Raw genomic sequence first — 15,964 nt, forward strand, 5'->3', positions numbered from 1 at the left:
AGCTAAAACTGGGGTATCTGGTGCACCTGTTCCCTTCAGCACGTCTATTCTTCTTGCCTCTTACACTAGCAGTGACTCTACAAGCCTCGGAAGTGTCTGTGACACTGAGTTCAAATCCACTTTTCATCTTTAGATATAGTTTTGCTTTGGCTTAGAGACAAAAAGAAGACCCAACTCTCTGTGAGTGGAAGGGATGTTAACACTGACTTGGCCATCACAGCATACACTTTAGATGAAGCCCTTGTATGAGTGGGTCTCTTCTGAAACTTTAACTGTTGGCATCAAGGGGTGAAGTGACGGTTTGATGAGCCCAGTAACTTCCATATCCTGAGATATCGCCTGGGTTGATACACTTCTTAGGACCTTGGAAACTCATGGTCCAGTTGCATTGGGTCATAAGCTTTACTCATCTGGAGGGTCAGCAGAATGTCTCTGTGCTAAAACATATGATAACTCAATGAAACAGAAACATAGTCTCCTCATACAAACTGTTGTTTACAAGATGGGCTGCTTGGAAGCAGCAGAAGACTAGAGACCGACAGGTTTTCCAGTCTTTTTGTGTCAAAGCCCTAGGGGCCAGTACTTCCTCCAATGAAGTCAAGCCTGGTGGGGAGAAAAGATTAAGACTGGCACATTCTTTCCTCTATAAAGAGGAAGGGTCAAGGATTACCTGGGCCCATGATTGGGTAGCTTTTGCTGAGTTTTCAGATTTCTGCAGCCCCCTCATATGGTCAGAGAACTCTGGGATCGGCGATGGTTGCCATTCTTTGAGCGCCGGGACATGTTGGTCTGTCCACTTGGGTAGGCTCCTGGTGCCATTGTCCTGTTAGGCCCCAGAAGGTGTTCGCCTTTAGCAGAGGAGTCCCTTGAGCATGGGTCATCTTTCATGTTCTCTCTGCTGCCTCTCTGCCCATGGAACACGCAGTCCTCCATGTGCTGCTGCTTGGGAGAGCTGGAGCTCTTTGGGGTGCTGGCTCTGAAGGCCTGTTCTGGGCCAGGTGGCGCTGGATGGTGGGTGGGCCCACCAGGGACAGGGGCGGGCCTCCGTCTGCTTCTCCAACTCTGGATTTCTAGGTCTCTTTTATCCATGGGGAGTCGGTCAATTTTCTGAGCTTTTGACATAAGAGACTTCCCATAGGTCCCTTGGAGAGACAGCAAAAAGTACCTGATGGGAAATAACAAAAGATAGATAATTCCTGATTCCTGTTGACTTTTTAAATTTCAGTATTGAAAGTGGTCTTAGAATTCAACTCCCTGCCCAGGGCACGTTCCTTTACTGCACTAATTGATGGTTATCAAATCTATGCCCAGGCACTTCTAGTGTTGAGGAGCTCAATGACAACAACAACAACAACAACAAAATGTAACAACAGTTATTATGTATCAGGACTATTCTAAGTGCTTTACATATCATTAACTCATTTTATTTTCTGGACCATCCCATGTGGTTAGTATTTTAGTTTCCCTTTGTGTACAGATGAGGAAACTGAGGCACTAAGAGATTTAATGGTTTGTCCAGAGCCACACAGTGGTCAAGCTATGGTCAGGAACAAGCTCTCTAGACCCAGAGGCTTGTCTCTTATCTACCATGCCCAATGCAGTCCATTCTATTTTTGGGCTATTCGAATTTAGGCAAATTCAATTGCTTTGTAATGTTAAGCCTTTGTGGAAAGGCTTAGTAATTTTTAAGTAGTTTTAAAGTGCATATTCTTTTCTTGAATCTGTAGCCCATGCTGACTTGACAGGTCATAGTATTATCACTATTTTCTAGATAAAGAGACTGAGGTCCCAAGTGGTGAGGTGGGATTCTAGAGGTCTCTGAGAAGTTAAGAGAGATCCCTATTGACTGGCCCGGGGTTTTTGTCCCTCTGTCAAGCTGCATGAATCCTGTAGTAGACTCTGGAATTGGGAGTCTCTATCTGTGCCTAGAATCTTCTCTCTGTTCAACGTGTAGTCAGGGGAGGGGTGAGAAGGTGAATAAAACTATGTAGTCTATGAGGAAAGCATACAGCAGTTTGTGACACTGGGCAACTACCCCGCTCTCTGTGTGTCAGTGGCTTTATCTAAAAAGTAATCCATTTAGCCCAGAGGACATCTAAGGTCATTTCCAAAAACAGTCTCTTTAAAATTTTTGTTTTTAAAGCTTTATAAGCAGAGAGGCTCCCATTCTCCCACAATATCTAAAAGCTGCAGGGTGACCCCACAGTGGGCAAGAGGTTTCTGAAGACTACAATAGATCCCGAGGCATCAGATAAGATTTTCTCCATTCTTTCACATCTCACCCAGTGAGGTAGTCGGGGCCACGTATGTGTTCCAGGGAAGATTTGACTTCTTGCCTGGAAATTGGAATTTCCTTAGTGTAAACCTTTCCTCCAAGCCTCCACCTTCCTCTTCCACCCATTTATTCAACAAATACTTCTCAAGTCCCCACAATGGGCCAGGCCCCAAGGAGGTAAGAGTAGGCTCTTGCTCTCATGTAACATGTGAATACAGTTATAAATGGAGTGAGCAATGACAGTGTCAAACACCTGATCCCGTCTGGAAGACCTTCCTTAAGGAAGAAATACAGGAGGTAGCCAGACAAAGGGGGTGAGAGCCAAAACCCAGAAACAATGACCAAAGTGTGGCGATTAAGGACTAGAGCAGGGAAATAGGACCCAGAGGGGTTGGCAAGAACTGTGGGCCGGGTTTTGGTTTTCATGCTTTATCGAAAAGGTCTTAGGGAAGCCCTTATAGAGTTATAAATAGGTGACATAATTGCACTTTGATACAATGATAATGCACTAGAGTAAGACCCCATGGGAGACTACTCATGTAATTGGGTGAAAGGGTATTTGATAGTGTACCCGGGGTGGTGGCTGTGGAAATGGAAATAACAGATGAATTTGAGAAATACATAGCAGGTAGAACTGTCAGGACTTGGTGACGGGCTAGATATGGGCCTGAGTTAGCAGGTGATGTCAAGGATAACTCCCAGGGTCCTGCTTTGGTCCTGAATGGGTGGCATCTGCTGTAGGAAACTCTGGAAGAGACTCAGGTTTCCGGGATAGTGGTGGTGAGAGAGGGTGGAGTCATGAAAAATTATAGGTGTCTTCCAGTTTCTTCAGACTTAATATGCCCAGTGGTGAAATAAAAAAAATAAATAAATAAAATATGCCCAGTAGTGGTGATGAATAGGTAGCTGGAAAGATGTGTCTGGAATTCAGAAGAGAGGTCTGGGCTAAGAATTTATGGGGAGATTCATCTGTTAAAAATGATTTTTAAATCTATAGTAGTGATTGCCGTGTTTATGGGGAAAACATAAAGTTAGAAGACAAGAAAACCTAGGACAGAGGATTGACCTACACCATGCCAAGGACATGAGTCAGCAAAGGAAATAAAGTAGAAGAAGGAGGAGAAAAACCAAGAGTGTGTTGAGTCACCAAAGCCAAGATAGGAGTATCCAAGGACTGTTACTCTCTATTATATCTAATTAAGAAGCTGCATTGGGTTTTAAGGTTAGTACACTAGTTACTTTTGTTTTATCTATAAAATAGTTTACATGAATCTATATTTCTAGTTTAAGAGCGTTTCCTCTGTCCTTTCATACTGGTTGAATTAATTAGACCAAGATTGGTGAGGTCATGGTTAGTGGGATAATTATCACTTGATGAATAAAATCAATCTCCATTATGATAAATATCGCTTACAACTTTCAGTGAGCACAGACAGTTTTCTACAGCAAACATTCTATCATGTAGTCTTCTGTAAACAAACAGTCATTTTCCAAGGTTATAAGCCAGCAATCTTTAGAACTATTAGAATAATCCTTTCACTATCAGAGGAAATCTCTTTGCCTTTCTTAGTAAACAGAAGTAAATAGAAATTCAGCTATATTATGATACTATAGAATAAGCAAAGATTTAACTTATGTGTTATAGCAAGTAAATATTTGCTAACTTTTTCCTAACTTGCTCCTCATCAGTTTAACAAGCTGCAAGGTGGAGTGCTTGTCTTCCCAAAACACATGTGCCAACTGTCTTTGCTTAATTTTTAAGGCCTCTCATCAAACTCCTGCTTCATCCTTGTAGACTCTGGCTCCAGGTATGTTTTCTAGTCATGGCAGAGACAGAGAATGTGGGGCTTATGAATTTCTCTTTCCATACCCCAGATAAGGTACAGAATAGAGGAGCTCACACTTGGCCGGTGGTGATCACAACTGCTTTTAACCTTAAAGGTGGGGACAAAACATTTAACCTACATGTGTGATGCCCCTTCTAATGAGGGCATGATGCTCACGGCCCCTCCTAGGTTCTTCTCCCCCCAGGGATTGGGCTGAAGAAGGGGGTGTTGGGGTGGGTGGGGGGACTTGAGCTTGTTGTTGATTGTGTCCCACTTTCTACCCTCAGAGCCTCTGTTAATACCAGTCACTTTTGCCTGTGTCATGGTCAGACTTACATCCAAATCATCCACCGGAGAGAAGGCTATTAACAGCCAGGGCCCTGTTTTATTCATCTTTTTGTTCCTTTGGCATCTATTGCTCATTCCTCTCTGGGTGCAGATTACGTCACAGGAGCTGTGCCAAGTGAAGGTTAAATAAAGATAAGGAGACACCTTCTCTCCAGGAGGTGATGGTCAGACAGAGGAGATATAAATAATTTGTAATAAATGGGAAAGAGGTAGGGACAGAGATACACGCATATGATGGGGACATATGAGAGAGGGATGTGTTTCAGCTCGAGGAAGTTGCAGAGCTTTTGGAATTGGTCGTGCCTGACATGATGTCAAAGGGCGAGGTTTGGTGATGGGAAGGGAATTCCAAATAGAAGGAATAGTGTGAGCAAAGGCAGGGAGGTGAGAGGCCCTGGGGCCTTTAAGGAAGTTTAAGTAGTTTGGTGGCATGAAGCCCAAAATTTGAAGCAAGGAGACCATCAGGGGCTGAGCAGGGAGGTTGTGCACACAGCAAATACTTAGAACTCAGCCAACGCTTACGGAGTTCACTGACTGCGATGGTATTTGCTGTCTTCATATTTTCAGCCTCCAACCCTGCATTGGAGGTCGAGATTCTGAAGTGGCTTAAGAAAAATGGAGACCAAACTAGGTTAAGCAAGCCACTAAACTTATTAAAGGAAGCAAGACCTGTTGATGGTCTCTGCCTAATTTGGGGATAGAAAAAGTTCTGTACAATGTTACAATTGCCTGTTGACTATAGCTGAGAATGACAAAGTGGCTCAATCGCGATGCTCAGAGTGGTGAGAGTCTGGAGATGAAGACAGGCCAAGTCTCGCCTATGGGCTCATCATTGTCAAGTTCACTGATGGCTTTGATGGGAGAGTGTGGTCTGCAGAATAGAAATGGCCTCTGAGTTGTGGTGGGCTTAGGGACACATTGTGGTCCCTCTTGGGCCTTGAGCTGTCCCATGAGCAAGTGGGACTAGAACCATTGCTCTGCCCAACTGTTAGCTGATGACAAAAGCAAAATGAGGGGCTAGAAAGGAGAGCATATGTTCAGAGCAAGCTCCAAGGCAAGGCAAGGCATTGTTGTTGCTGTTGCTATTTTTCTGGAAAAGGTGAATACAGAGGTTTTACCCTGGAAATGGCAGAAATAGTCTGTGGGCATGGATGATTTATTTGACTAATGCAGATTTTGTATGGGCTGTGTGTATTTAAACAAATTTGAGTAATATTTAAATCTTTCTTCCAATATCTGCACTTCTTCTGGCTTGCTGCGGTTGCATGCCGATCCCTGCAGGCATTTGAGTGGGAAATGCTTAAGCTAATACATGAAGGACCCAGAGAGCTTTTCAAAATGATTCCTTATCACATAATAGCATTTTTAAGGAAAGAGGGTAGGAATTATTACTCCCATTTTACAGAAGTTACCACTGAGGCCACACCAGATTTGGTGACTGCTACTCTGTGGCTGACTTGAGACCAGAGTCCATGTTATTTGCCTCCTGGTTCATTGTTCTTTCTGTCCTAGGACGCTCTCTCTAGAACAATAGCCTGAAGGATCCTAGCAGAAATCAAACTCATGACTCTTGGGTTATGAAAATAGCTTATTAAGGAGGTAATACCAGGGATGAAACAGCCCCAGTGCACAAACCTTGGGAGAAGAGCCACGACTGGTGTGAGGAAGCAGACGAGGTAGAAAGTGGGGTCTGAGAGCTGGTCTTCCATCACCCAGTAGGGATTGGCGGGGCTGTTGCAGATGATGCAGGTGGCGTTGTACAGTAGGGATACCACAAAGTACATCAGGAAGCTGCCTAGGAGGACTAGCATGTGGATGACGGTCTGTGGAGGGAAAGAAGAAGTAGACACTGCTGAAGGTACAGCTTAGGGTGCAGTGCAACCATGCTTCTTGGCTAACACTGTTTTAAACTTTTTAAAAATGCAACACCTGTTTTAAAAATTGAAAAAAGTACATAGTTTAATGGATCATTATAAAACAAACACCCACATTGCCGCCACTAAGAATCTGAACATGCATATCCCCAAGACCCCTAAATCTTCTGCCTCACTCCTGACTTTGGTGATAATTTCCATGCAATCCTTTGCAGTTTTACCACCTATCTAGGTTTCCCTATATAACCTGTTTTTAAATATTGGATAAATAGAATCACATTTTTCCCCCTCAATATTATGTTTGTGTGCTGAGTCCATTTTTTCCATATGTGGTGGTAAGTTTATTCATTTTCAAAGCAGCTCAGTGTTCTATTGTCTGATCACATTTTGTCCTGCTTGTTTTGTGCTTCTCTTTTTCCATTCTTGTTCTTTTATTTTTATTTTTTTTTAAAATTTTGTTTTTAAAATTGATGCATATTAGATGTACCTATTGTGGGAGTACATGTGAGAATTTGATACATTCATGTAATCAAATAAGGGTAATTGGGATATCCATCAACTTAAATATTTTTTTCTTTATGATTGGAAGATTCAGTTATTCTGTTCTAGCTATTTTGAAATGTACGATTGACTAATGTTAATTAAATCACCCTACTGTTCATTTAAAAATATTGACTATTTTATTTAATTTTGTTTTCCCTCTTTACTAGTTTGGAAATTATATACTCCATTTCTATTTCTTTCAATAATGTTTCAATAAATGATAACAAGCAATCTTAATTTACTACAGTTTAAAGTTCGCAACTAGTTTTCCCTCCTCCTGAATAACACAAGAGTTTTAGAGCACTTTAACTCTCTTTATCGCACTCCTGACTTATATGCTATTGATGCTGTTTATTTTAATTATATCATCTTTTAAAATCACCCGAGTGATTGATCTATTAATAATTGTTTAATATGGTGAGTTTTCACTAAGATCTACTTACATGTTTATCACTTTCCACGCCTTCATTCCTTCTTGCATCTTAGATCTTCATGTGAGATATCTTTCCTTTTGTTTTAAGAACATCCTTTAAAATTTCCCTTCATGGGAGTATGATGGTGATATACTCTCTAATGATTTATCTCATCCTCATTCTTGAAAGATATTTTGATGAATATAGAATTCTTGTTTGGTAGTTATTCTGTCAGCATATTTAAGATAGCATTCTACCGTCTTCTGTCTTCCATTGTTGCTACTGAGATGTCAACAATCTCTTTAACAGGTGTTCCTTATAAGGAAATCTTTATGTCTTAAAATCTGCCTGTTTTTATATCTTTTATTTTGCCTTTTTTTGTTCTATAATTTCCATATGATAGAATAAGTGTGGGCTTCTTTTTATTTATTTTTCTTGGGTTTTGCAGACCTTGAATCTTCACTTTTGCAAAATTCTCATTGTAAACTTTTCAAATATTGTCTCTGTTTTATTCTCTTTTCTTTCTGAGATGCTGACAAAGTGTTTCCTAGACCTTTTCAGATTCTATTCTATCTTCTATGTTTCTTAATACCACTTCTATAATTTATATTTTTTCCCTCTGTTTTATATTCTGAATAATTTCTTTTGACCAATTCACCAATTCTCCCCTTAGCTGTGTCTAATCTCCTATTAAGCCAACCATCAAAACTTAAGTTATAGTTATAGTAGTTCTAATTTCCAAATGTTCAATTTGGTCTCTTTTCAAATCTGTTAGGTTGCTTTGTGTAGTTTACCAATTCCTGCAGATATTTTAAAACTTATTCTTTATTTCTTTAGACATAGTAAACATAGCTTTTCTATAATTTATATCTGATAATTTCAGTATCTGAAGTATTTGTTTCTGATATCTATGATCCTCGCTCATGGCTTCTTGTTTCCTTGTGAGCTTCATTACTTTTGAATATGTGATGCTTATTGTCCTTGAAAAATAAATAGAAACAATTTGAGGCTTAGGATAAAGATGACTTTGTCCAGAAAGGGTATATATGTGTTTTGCAATGCTTTTAGGCACTGCCAGTCTTGAGTCACTCAACTGAATTCATAGGTCAAAATTTGGCTCACCCAGGTCATATGAATCTGGGCTACAAATCTATGTGAGGCCAGCCACGGCCATAATTTCCCAGGGCAGGTCCTTTATGTTCTCTCTGCTCTGTTTAGCAGAGAGGGAAAATCCCTACGGTCTCTGCTAAGGAGAGGTGATGGGTGGGGCTGACATATGGGTGCACTTTAGGGTATATCCTTACCCTGGTATAGCCTTTCGGATCCTAATTTAATGTGGTCTCTTAGTAGACTCCTACCCTGGAAGCCTGACTTTTGATATCTGAACTTTTACTCAATTAAGTCTGCCAAAAACAAAGTTCTTTTTGGGCAGGGTTGAAAATACCCTCAAGAAAACAGAGGTATTATTTCAGCTTGCTTCTCCAGAATCCCCCTCTCCCTGAGGTTTGGTCATTACTATCTTGTCAGCTTGTTCATGCTTTTAAGGAGTTTTTTTTTTTTTTAAATATTATCCAGTATTTTTAGTGTTTTCAGTGGGAGAGGTGATCTGAATAACCCAGCCCCTGTTCCTGAAGAAGAAAGCAGTTAGCTAACCCTTTCAATCACTTTGGTGGGATTATGAAAATTGACCCAGCTCTTAAAATTTGTTTTATATTTCTATCCAGGGAAGAAATAGACTCTTTTCCTGCTTTAAGTACTTTCAAAAAGGAAATAAATTTTTCATAATGATTTTAGTAGCTGAGTCCTTTCCTAAGAGCACCAGAAATCACTGGTAACTATGGGGATACCTAGTCTAGAAGTGCATTAGGTGGATTAATAATGCTAAAAGAATATTTTTCTTTTTCCAAAGCAGATGAGTGCAGTGCTTTGAGAAAGATGGCCGAGTGACCAATCAGAGAAGATGAGAATCTTTAATGTCACCACCCATTTAATATACAATTGAGGCCAGATTAAACTTTGTAAGGCATTTTGAAAGTTAAAAAAAAAAAAATCTGACAGCACAGGTGTGTAAAAAAATCTAGCAACAAAGAGGGTCATAGAGACCAGAGTTCCTTTTGAGAAATATCTTGGGTTAGTTTAAAAATGTAACTAAATTACAATGAAATATTTAAGCATATAGACAATAAACCTCATACACCTAACATCCAACTTCATCGATTTTAACCTTATACCATATTTGCCTCAGATTTTATGAAAAGATTAAGTTTCATGATTGAAGCACCCATACATCTCTTGCAAATGACCCCTCTTTAATCTTGAACACAAATTCAGTGTTTATCATTCTTATGCATGTTTCATACATTTGTATATGTTTATGTATCCATGTTTATGGGTATTTTTAAACTTTATCTTATATACGCATTCTTCTTGCTACGAATTGAATATTTCTGTCTTCCTCAGCCTCAGATTCATATGTTGAAGCCCTAATCTCCAATGCGATAGTATTTGGATGTGAGGCCTTTTGGAGGTGGTTAAGTCATGGAAGTGAAGCCCTCATGAATGGGATTAGTGCTTTTATAAGAAGAGACATGAGATGATGTTTCTCTCTCAGCCATGTGAGAATACAGATAGAAGGTAGCTGTCTAGGAAGGAAGAGGACCCTCACCAGACACTGAATCAGCTACACACTGATCTTGGATTTCCAGCCTCCAGAACTAGGAGAAAATATTTCTGTTGTTTAAGCCACCCAGTCTATTTGTAATGACAGCCCAAGCAGACTAAGACATTTCCGCAGCTTTTCCCACTTGATATTATGAGATTTTCTTTAAGTTGAAAGATATAGCTCTAGTTTATTCATTTTAACCTTTCTATTGTATAAACATGCCAAAATTTATTTATTTTCCAGTTGATGAAACATTTAGGCTCTTTCTAATTTTTTTCTAGTAAGAGCAATGCTGTAACAAACATTCTTGTACATGTCTCCTTATATACACATGCAAGGGTATTTCTGCATATGCAGAAGTAGAATTGTCTTATAATATATGAGTACCTTAAACTCCTCTAGCTATTTCCAAGTTGCTCTTCAGAGTGGTGGTATCAGTATATGGCCTACTAATGGGATATGAAGGTTCCTTGGTTGTGCTTTATTGTCTTTCACACACTGCTAAGAGGATTTGCCAATATTTTATTTAGGATTTTATATCTATGTTAATTAGTGAGATTGGTATGTAATTTTCTTTCCTTGAACTGTCCATGCCCATTTTGGTATCAGCGTTATTCTAGCCATGGAAAATGAATTGCTTATTGCTATGGTTTGAATGCATGTGCCCCTCCAAAACTCATATGTTGGAACCTAATACCCAATGTGATAGCGTTAAGAGGTGGGGCCTTTCAAGAAGTGATTAAATCACGAGGGCTTTGCCTTCATCAATGAATTAGTGCTCTTATAAAGAAGTTGAAGGAAGCCTCCTAGTGCTTTTTTGCCCTTCCACCACGTGTGGACATAGCTTTCATCCCATTTGTCCCCCTGCCCCTGCAGAGGATGCAGCAAGAAGATACCATCTTGGAAGCAGAGAGCCACCCTCATCAGACACTGAACCTACCAGCACCTGATCTTGGACTTACTGCCCACTAGAACTATGAGAAATAAATTTTTATTCTTTATAAATTACCCAGTCTCAGATATTTTGTTATAGCAGCATAAATGGACTAAGATACTTATCCTTTTCTATTTTTCTATTCCATGAACAAATTGGTATAAGACAGAGATTGTTCGTCCTGTATAAGTTTGGTCAAACCTCTATAATCCTTTGAGTCTGATTTTTTGGGGACAGGATTTGGCTTATTCAGGTTTGCTGAGTGACCTTGACTGTGTTTCGGTAAATTTTACATTGGAAGAAATTATAAACTTGGTTTAAATTTTCTAAAAGAATTTTTAATAAAGAATTGATTATATCTACAATTATAGTGTTTTCCATTTCTAATACTGCTTTTGCGTCTTCTCTTTTTGTATCTTCTCCTGGGTCAGTTTTGCTAGGGATTAGTTTTCATTGGGTTTTTGAGGAGCTTACTTTTGGTCTTACTGATCATTTCCATTGTTTCCTTGATTTTTTTTTCATCTTTTTATCCTTCTATTGTCTTTAGGTTTATGTGGTAATTTTTTAAGTTACTTGAGTTGAGTTCTTAACTTGTCTATTTTTTATCTTTTAAAAAATATTGATAGTAAAAGCTTTATCTGCATCCCTCAAGTTTGCATATGTAGTATTTTTGTGGTCATTCAGCAAGAGGTATTTATAATTTTCATCATGATTTACTCTTTACCTTATGAGTTATTTAGAAGTACATTTTGAAATTTTCAAGCATGGTAGGTTTTGTTTGGTTACCTGTTTATTGCTTGTTTCTAATTCAAATGCTTAGTTGTCAGAGAACATGGTATTTATGATTTTATTTTTTCCAATTCCTATGTGATTCAGAATTTGGTCTTTTCTTTTTGGTAAATGGTCTGTGTTTGCTTTTAAAAATGTATGCTTACTATTTGTTTGGAGCAGAGCTTTATATATTAGATCAAATGTGACACTTTATTCAAAGGTTTTATATCCTTTCTATTTTTTTCTATTTGATCTATGTCAGTTTCTGATAGAATTGTATACAAATCTCACACTATGATTGTGAATTTGTCCATTTTTTCTTAATTTGCTGGATGAAAACTGTTCAATCTGGTAATTTTTGTTTTCAAAGGGAGAAGTTAATCCATTTACATTTATTATGAATACTGATATATTTGGATTTATTTGAACATCTCATTTACATTTTTTGTTCACCATCATTTTCTTTGTTTTTATCCCCCTTGTTATCTTTCCTACATTCTGCAGAATTGATAGTTTTCTATACTTCTTTTTTTCTTTCCACTTTTGTAGTGGTGAACCTGAAGTTCTCAAGATATAAATAAATGTGGACTTTTATGGAAAAATGTGTAGTTAAATGTGTATTTCTATTCACCTCCCTTTCCATGATGAAGGCTTTAGTATAAGTTACCTATTCAATAGCTTTTCTTCCCCAGCGGGTTGTTTCTTATAGTTTTAGCTTTTATGTTCTTGAAAAAGTACAATATTTAGTAGGGCCTATGAATGATAAACTTTAAAGTGTTCGTGTATCTGAAAATAGAATTTATTTTGACCTACTCTTAAACGATAGTGTGGCCGTTCCAATTTTTTTCCTTCAGATCTTTGAAGATAATTACTCCATTGTTTTCTGCCTTCTATTGTTTGATAGTCAGCATAACTGTTGTTCCTTTTCAAGTAATTTGTCCATAGTCTCTGGTAGACTTAAAAATTGTCTTGCTGTCTTTTAGATTGTATAGTTTCATTATGATATATCTAGGCAATACTTCCAGATTTATTTTCATAAATTTTCACTCTCTATGACTATTTCTTTGAATATTTCTTCTCCATCATTCTTTCCTTTTTTCTCTCCTATGGCTCCTATTATGTAGATGCTCCTATTATGTAGATGCTACTATGTGGATGTATTCTAGCCACCACTCCTCTTACTTTTTCATATTTGTCTGTCATTCTGGATGAGTTCCCAATCCTCCCCTCCAATTCGGCAGTTTACTTTTTGCCAGTGTCTGCTCTAGAGTGGATCCCACAGATTGCATTTTTAATTTCAATGATAATTTTTCATTTTCCAGAGTTTAAATGTTTCCTTGGCTTGGTGAAACTTCCAGGATCAAAGTTATGTTTCTGATTCTTGCCTCCCTTGTTTACAGCTTCTGATAAAACTATAATTCCAAACAGCTTATCATTGTCATCTTTTCTTTAGCTTTCTTTCTTGAGTGGGGAACTTGGACCTGGCAATAAATGGGGCTCCAGTGTCCCCCACTTTGCAGGAGCCAGACTTCTCACTGCCATGGTCTGTGTCCTGTCCTGGCTCCCAGAAAAACCTGCAGTTTGAGCTGGCTCAGTAACCCCTCTCTTTGTCACATTGCAGCCTCTTTTGGTGTCAGTAGCCTGTGAAGAAATTTATCCTGTACTTAAGCTTGGCTACGCCTTCTTGGTTTTATCACTTTGCTCTATCTGTCGTTGGCACACACTGGAGCAGAGGGGGTTTTCAAAATGGGAACTCTGTGATCCAGAAGTTCCCTTGAGTGGCTCTGCTATCCGCTACTGCCCAGCTGTTCAGGGCCTGGTTAAGCTTGGCATGGTGGTGGGACGTGGGGGTCAGGGGGAGTTCCATTGCAGAATGTGGGAACATGTTGAGCCTCCTTGGGGCAATTTTCCAAATTTTTAATACATGTACTTTTAATACATGTGCTTTTAATGCGTGAGCCATTTCAGCTTGGCTAAGGACAAATATTTCTGCAAAGTGGTTTTCCTGTACTATTCAATCTTTTCTCCTCACACTATTAGCATAGTGTTTAAAAACTCAAGGGCCAGATTGCCAGGGTTCAAAACTTGCTTCTATCTTGAACTTCGTGGGGCAAGATTTTTAGTCTTATTGCACCTACTGTATTTCTAAATCTGTAAAATGCGGATATAAAAACAATTAATAAAAAGGGATCTGGGAGGTTAGATGAGATAATGCATGCAAATCATATAGATAGATACCTGACATAAAACTTTGAGCTATTAAGCTATTTGTTTTTGTAATTGTCATTGACTAGAAGAATCCAGTGAGAAGCTGGCATAGCCGTCTTAGATATCCAAATATGATATTTGAACATGCTGAAGATGTGGTTACCTGGAGGCAGTCTTCTAGTCTTTTGAAATTAAATGGGGAGCATTCTCCGTAACACAGCCTCAGGTATGGTCAGTCTAATGTTTTCCTTGTCTCTGAAACACTCCTGAACTTTTTATCAATATTATTTATTTTTGCAACTAACTTTCTCATTGTTCTATGTGTGTTAGCTTTATCATCCTGGCTAGATGACAAGCAAGTTGAGGCCAGAAATTTTACCTTTTTTACCTCTTTCATCCCTGTACCAGTGGGACATATGAGCTCAGTGTGTATTTACTGAGCGTATCAATAATACAGAGTGAAACAACTCAGAAATCTAAATGTAGCCAATGACCAGGAATACAATTTTTAAGCCCCAGGGGCCCTGGGACCCTTACCCATGTCTTCATTTCCATCGCCTGGTGCAAGAGGATTGTGGTGAGGGAGATGGTGTTAATCGGTGTCCCAAAGGTAAAGACATCGATGTCAGAGTCCTTGTAGGTCTGCAGAGGGGGAACAAGCAGGCATTGTCTATTGTGCCCGTGTTCTTAAGGCTTTCGCTTTGACACAATGATTATAAAGCATCAGTGAAGGCAGGTGGCAAGGGAGGGAAGGGACAGGGAGAGAAAAAGGTATCCAGCTGCCCATCCATGTGAAACTGACCCAAGAAACAGACCAAGATGAGAAGCGAGTTGATGGTATTAAATTATTTAGCAACATGTTTGTCAGAGGAAGCGACAATGGGGGTTGTAAAACCACTGTGGAATGAATGAAGAAAGAATTTATCAAGCACCCACCAGGCACTGTGTTAACTGCTAAGGATACTTCTGTCTACCTTCAAGGAGATTACAGTCTATTAGGCAGGGCAGATGTACAATTTAAGAGGGTAAGTGCTATAGCAGAGGCAAGTACGAGGTACCCTGGAAACACAGAAAAGAGGACATATCAGCAGAAACCAGAATAAGGGGAGTTAATCATTTGAAAGAGGGGGAAATGTAGTTCCCACACAGGAACTGAGGGTGGACACGGTGGGTTTGTAGAACTCCAGAGTCCTACGCAATGGGTCTATTGAGCATATGGAGGGGCAAAAGATACGGCAGGAAAGGTAGGCAGAGGCCTGGCCAGAGAGGGTATTGTAAGCCAGGAAATTCAAACAGAACACAAAATGCCTGTCTCCCTAACCCCCGTCGTGTTGCTAATTGCAAAAGAATATGAGCCTAGAGGCTGGGTAAGCACCACTGTTTACCTGGTGGCAATTGCCCCATATCCCGGTCCCCTGTCCCAGAAGAATGCAGGAATTCTTTGCTATTTAAATTCTATTTAAACTGGGAAATCAAATTGAGATTGGGCTATCTGCATTCTTGCTATTTATTTCAGATAATATAGTATCTCCTATTATCAGAACTTGCTGCCTGAACACTCGCTACCTTGACCTTGGAAGCACAAATCTGTGTAAAAATCAAGAACAGTAAATTCAAATACCTGCAGTGGTCAAGTAGGAAACAGTTAATGAATGAAGACGGCCAGGTGTAAGACAAAGGGGAGTGGTGGGGACTTTGGCAAACTGGAGACCATGCTTCCTATCTGAGCAGGGTTACAAATCTACTCCAGATTTTTGCCAAGAGGGAAAACTGACTCAGTGAAAAGATAGCTTTTGGTTTTTCAAGAACCACCAGCAGTTATGATGTTTGGGTAAAGGGTTCCTACTTTTCAAACACCCAGGGTTGAATGTGGCCTGCAGGGCACTTATTTGGAGCCTCCGTTCTGAAGTGTCCAGAAAGACATTACCAGTCTGAAATTTCATATAAATAGGACCCAGTTCTACCAGCGATTTGTATGGTTTGCATAGGACTATACTACTTACCAGGTAGGGGATAAAGAAACAGACGAGGCTCTGGTAGAACGCATCTGCTATGGAAATCCAGAAAGTCGACGGGTTATAGCACTGCCAGAAAAGAATACGCCATCAGT

The 15,964-nt window shown here is 39.4% G+C and overlaps 1 protein-coding gene across 1 annotated transcript in view; it reads right to left on the reverse strand.

The window, feature by feature from the left end:
• Positions 1–723: 723 nt before the first annotated feature.
• Positions 724–15,964, reverse strand: part of ATP10B (ATPase, class V, type 10B) — a 95,425-nt gene continuing 80,184 nt past the window's right edge. Inside the window, exons 19-22 of the mRNA XM_012644798.1 lie at positions 15,858–15,938; positions 14,392–14,496; positions 6,085–6,272; positions 724–1,165 (exon numbers count right to left, since the gene is read on the reverse strand). Of these exons, the coding sequence (XP_012500252.1) occupies positions 724–1,165; positions 6,085–6,272; positions 14,392–14,496; positions 15,858–15,938 (816 nt within the window). The remainder of the gene's footprint in view (positions 1,166–6,084; positions 6,273–14,391; positions 14,497–15,857; positions 15,939–15,964) is intronic.

The sequence above is a fragment of the Propithecus coquereli genome, unplaced genomic scaffold (genome assembly GCF_000956105.1).
Source record: "Propithecus coquereli isolate 6110/MARCELLA unplaced genomic scaffold, Pcoq_1.0 Scaffold220, whole genome shotgun sequence".
Classification (NCBI taxonomy): Eukaryota; Metazoa; Chordata; class Mammalia; order Primates; family Indriidae; genus Propithecus; species Propithecus coquereli.